Below are 2,709 nucleotides of genomic sequence, written 5' to 3' on the forward strand. Positions count from 1 at the left end.
ACCGTTAAGCTGGAGCCTCCGCGATTCCTACCCTGGCCTGGGGCCCTTTGGCGCTCTGGGCGCCCTCACTTCCCGATCTTTGAATAAAGTCTGAGTGGGCTGCAGCCTCTGTAGCCTCGGTTCTTTGTGTCCACGAACCGTGCCAGGGGTCGGGGTGGCTCTCTTTGCCTTGGACCAAGCAAGTCTCCGAGGCAGGTGAAGAGAGGGAAGGGGAAAACAGTACAGAAGAGGGGCGGAGCCGGTCCCACTGCCACTGCCTGGGATTCTCTGGGCAGGCGTCACCCTCACCCTGGAGTGACTTGCTGAGTACATCCGCCCTTTACCGAATTACTTCCAGAGACTTGCATATTCATCGCGGGTTTGCTCAAATAATGGGTCTGTTTCCTGTCTTCACATTTTATGGCACACACAGTTGTGCTGGGAGTTGGTGGACCTCCAGCCTAGGACCTTGGAGCTCTCCCAGGGCTCTTCCCAGAGTTGGGTGGTGGGGAGAACACAGAGATCACACTTCTTCAGAGGCTCACTGAGTACCCCCTCCCCATCAAGTGCCTCCCAAGTACATGCACAGTCTAGAGGAAATTGGGGTGAGCAGTGCCATTGCAGAGCCAGGCAATTTCCTGGATATGCCCCTTTCACCTGGTACACCCCCCAGGACACTCACAGGGTCTAAAGGACTGATTTGGGGGGCCCAGCTCAGGATCCACTGCATCACCCTGAGGCCCACTGACTCACCCCAGTGCAGCAGTGGAGAAGAGAGCCCGGGGGGTGGGGGTGGGGGTGGGGGTGTGGGCGCCTGCACTCCGATGTGCTTCCGTCCCATGGAGAATGCCCCTAGTGCCCAGTCCTGGTAGTTGTCCAGCCCTGAGCCCCCGACTGAGAGCAGTGTCCTTTCTTCCCTGGGCCCAAGTGTCATCCTCAGAAAATGTGATGGCAGTTTCCCTGACTCAGTGTGTCATGCTTTTAGCACAGCTGGTGGCACAGTATGAGCTCTGTAAGAGGCAGTCTTCCTTATTTTATTATTAGGAAAAATGAGGGCCTGGGCTAAAAGTGGAAACAACCCAGATGTTCATCAACAGATGAGTGGACAAACAAAATGTGATCTATCCATAAAATGGAATGTTATCCGTCCATAAAAAGCAACAAAATGTCAATACATGCTACAACATGGATAAACCTCGGAAACATACTAAGTGAAAGAAACCAGACACAAAAGACCATATATTGCATGATTCTATTCACATGAAATGTCCAGAATACGCAAATGCACAGAGACAGAAAGACTGGTAATGGCCAGGGGCTGGAGAGCAGGGGTTATGGACTGATGGCTAATGGGGACAGAGTTTCTATTTGGGACGATGAAAACGTTCTGGAACTGGACAGTGGTGATGGCTGCACACACTCTGAATGTAATTAAAGACACTGAATTGTACACCTTAAAATAGCTAAGACAGTAAATTTTATGTTACATGAATTTCAACGCAATTTAAAGAAACAAAAGGATGTATAGTGATGCCTGGCACAGCATGAGTGCTGCATAGGTATTAGCTATTATTTTGGGATATATCCTAGGCACCCATTATAAATGCTCATTGTCAGAAAGGGGCGTCTGTTATGAACCAGGTGCAACCTTGGAAAGAAGAAATTGTTACCTTCCTTATATACCATAAATGAGAAAATAGACTCAGAAAGGTGTCATAATAGACTCGGGAGGGAGGTAGAAAAAGCTGACGTTCAATGCCAAAATCCACGCTAAAATTCAGGGCAACCTAATATTAATGATACATACTAAATATTAGTTTCCATAGAGTAAACCTTCAAAAATACGGGCCTCAGGGTCCAGGGCAATTAGGAAGGCCCCAGGTCGGAGCAGACGCTCCGTGGAGCGCTCCGGGCCCCTGGGGCCAGATTCTGCGACCAGAGGCACGGCGAACCCAGGAGGCCAAGGGGACCGCGGGCCGATACGCGCAGGCGCAACCCGGGCTTCAAGGCTCCGAGCGCGCGGCCGGGCGGGCTCCACGATGGTGCTGGAGGCGGCGGACCGGGCTGCGGTGCGCGCGCTGTGGCTGAAGCTGGGTAGTAACGTCGGCATCTACACGACCGAGGCCCTGGAGAGGTGCGCACAGGCCCCGGGCTCCCCTGCCTTCAGCCCGCTCGGGAAAGCGTCCTCCTTCCTCCCCAGCCTGACTCGCCGTTCCTCCTGCAGGACCTTCCTGGCCTTCCCTTCCACCAAGACCTACTTCCTCCACCTGGACCTGAGCCCCGGCTCCGCCCAGGTCAGAGCGCACGGCCAGAAAGTGGCCGACGCGCTGACCCTCGCCGTGGACCACCTGGAGGACCTGCCCAGCGCCCTGTCGGCTCTGCGTGAGCTGCACGCGCATAAGCTGCGCGTGGACCCCGTCAACTTCCAGGTGAGCTCGCCGGCGGGGCCTGACCCCTGTCGCCGGGGGAGAGGGCTCCCGTCAGGGAAGGGGGGTGCACCCGCGTGGAAACGACTCCCTCTCCGCAGCTGCTGGTCCACTGCCTGCTGGTGACCCTCGCCCGGCACTACCCCGGAGACTTCAGCCCCTCCCTGCAGGCCTCGCTCAACAAGTTTCTGAGCCACGTGATCTCGGCGCTGGCCCCCAACTGTCACTAAATTGAAAGGGTGGTCGCGTGGGGCTCGTGTTTGAGTAAAGTCCGCGGACAAAGCCTCAGGTGCGCGAGTGTTCT

At 55.3% G+C, this 2,709-nt stretch overlaps 1 protein-coding gene across 1 annotated transcript; it reads left to right on the top strand.

Annotated features, from left to right (window-relative positions):
- Positions 1 to 2,009: 2,009 nt before the first annotated feature.
- Positions 2,010 to 2,680, top strand: HBQ1 (hemoglobin subunit theta 1). The gene is made up of 3 exons (XM_029221652.1): positions 2,010 to 2,113; positions 2,204 to 2,408; positions 2,507 to 2,680. The coding sequence occupies exons 1-3, from the start codon at positions 2,019 to 2,021 to the stop codon at positions 2,633 to 2,635; spliced, it is 429 nt and encodes a 142-aa protein (XP_029077485.1). The 5' UTR covers positions 2,010 to 2,018; the 3' UTR covers positions 2,636 to 2,680.
- The last annotated feature ends 29 nt before the right edge of the window (positions 2,681 to 2,709 follow it).

This window comes from Monodon monoceros, unplaced genomic scaffold (genome assembly GCF_005190385.1).
Source record: "Monodon monoceros isolate NGI ecotype Baffin Bay Population unplaced genomic scaffold, NGI_Narwhal_1 Super_Scaffold_13, whole genome shotgun sequence".
In the NCBI taxonomy this organism is placed as follows: domain Eukaryota; kingdom Metazoa; phylum Chordata; class Mammalia; order Artiodactyla; family Monodontidae; genus Monodon; species Monodon monoceros.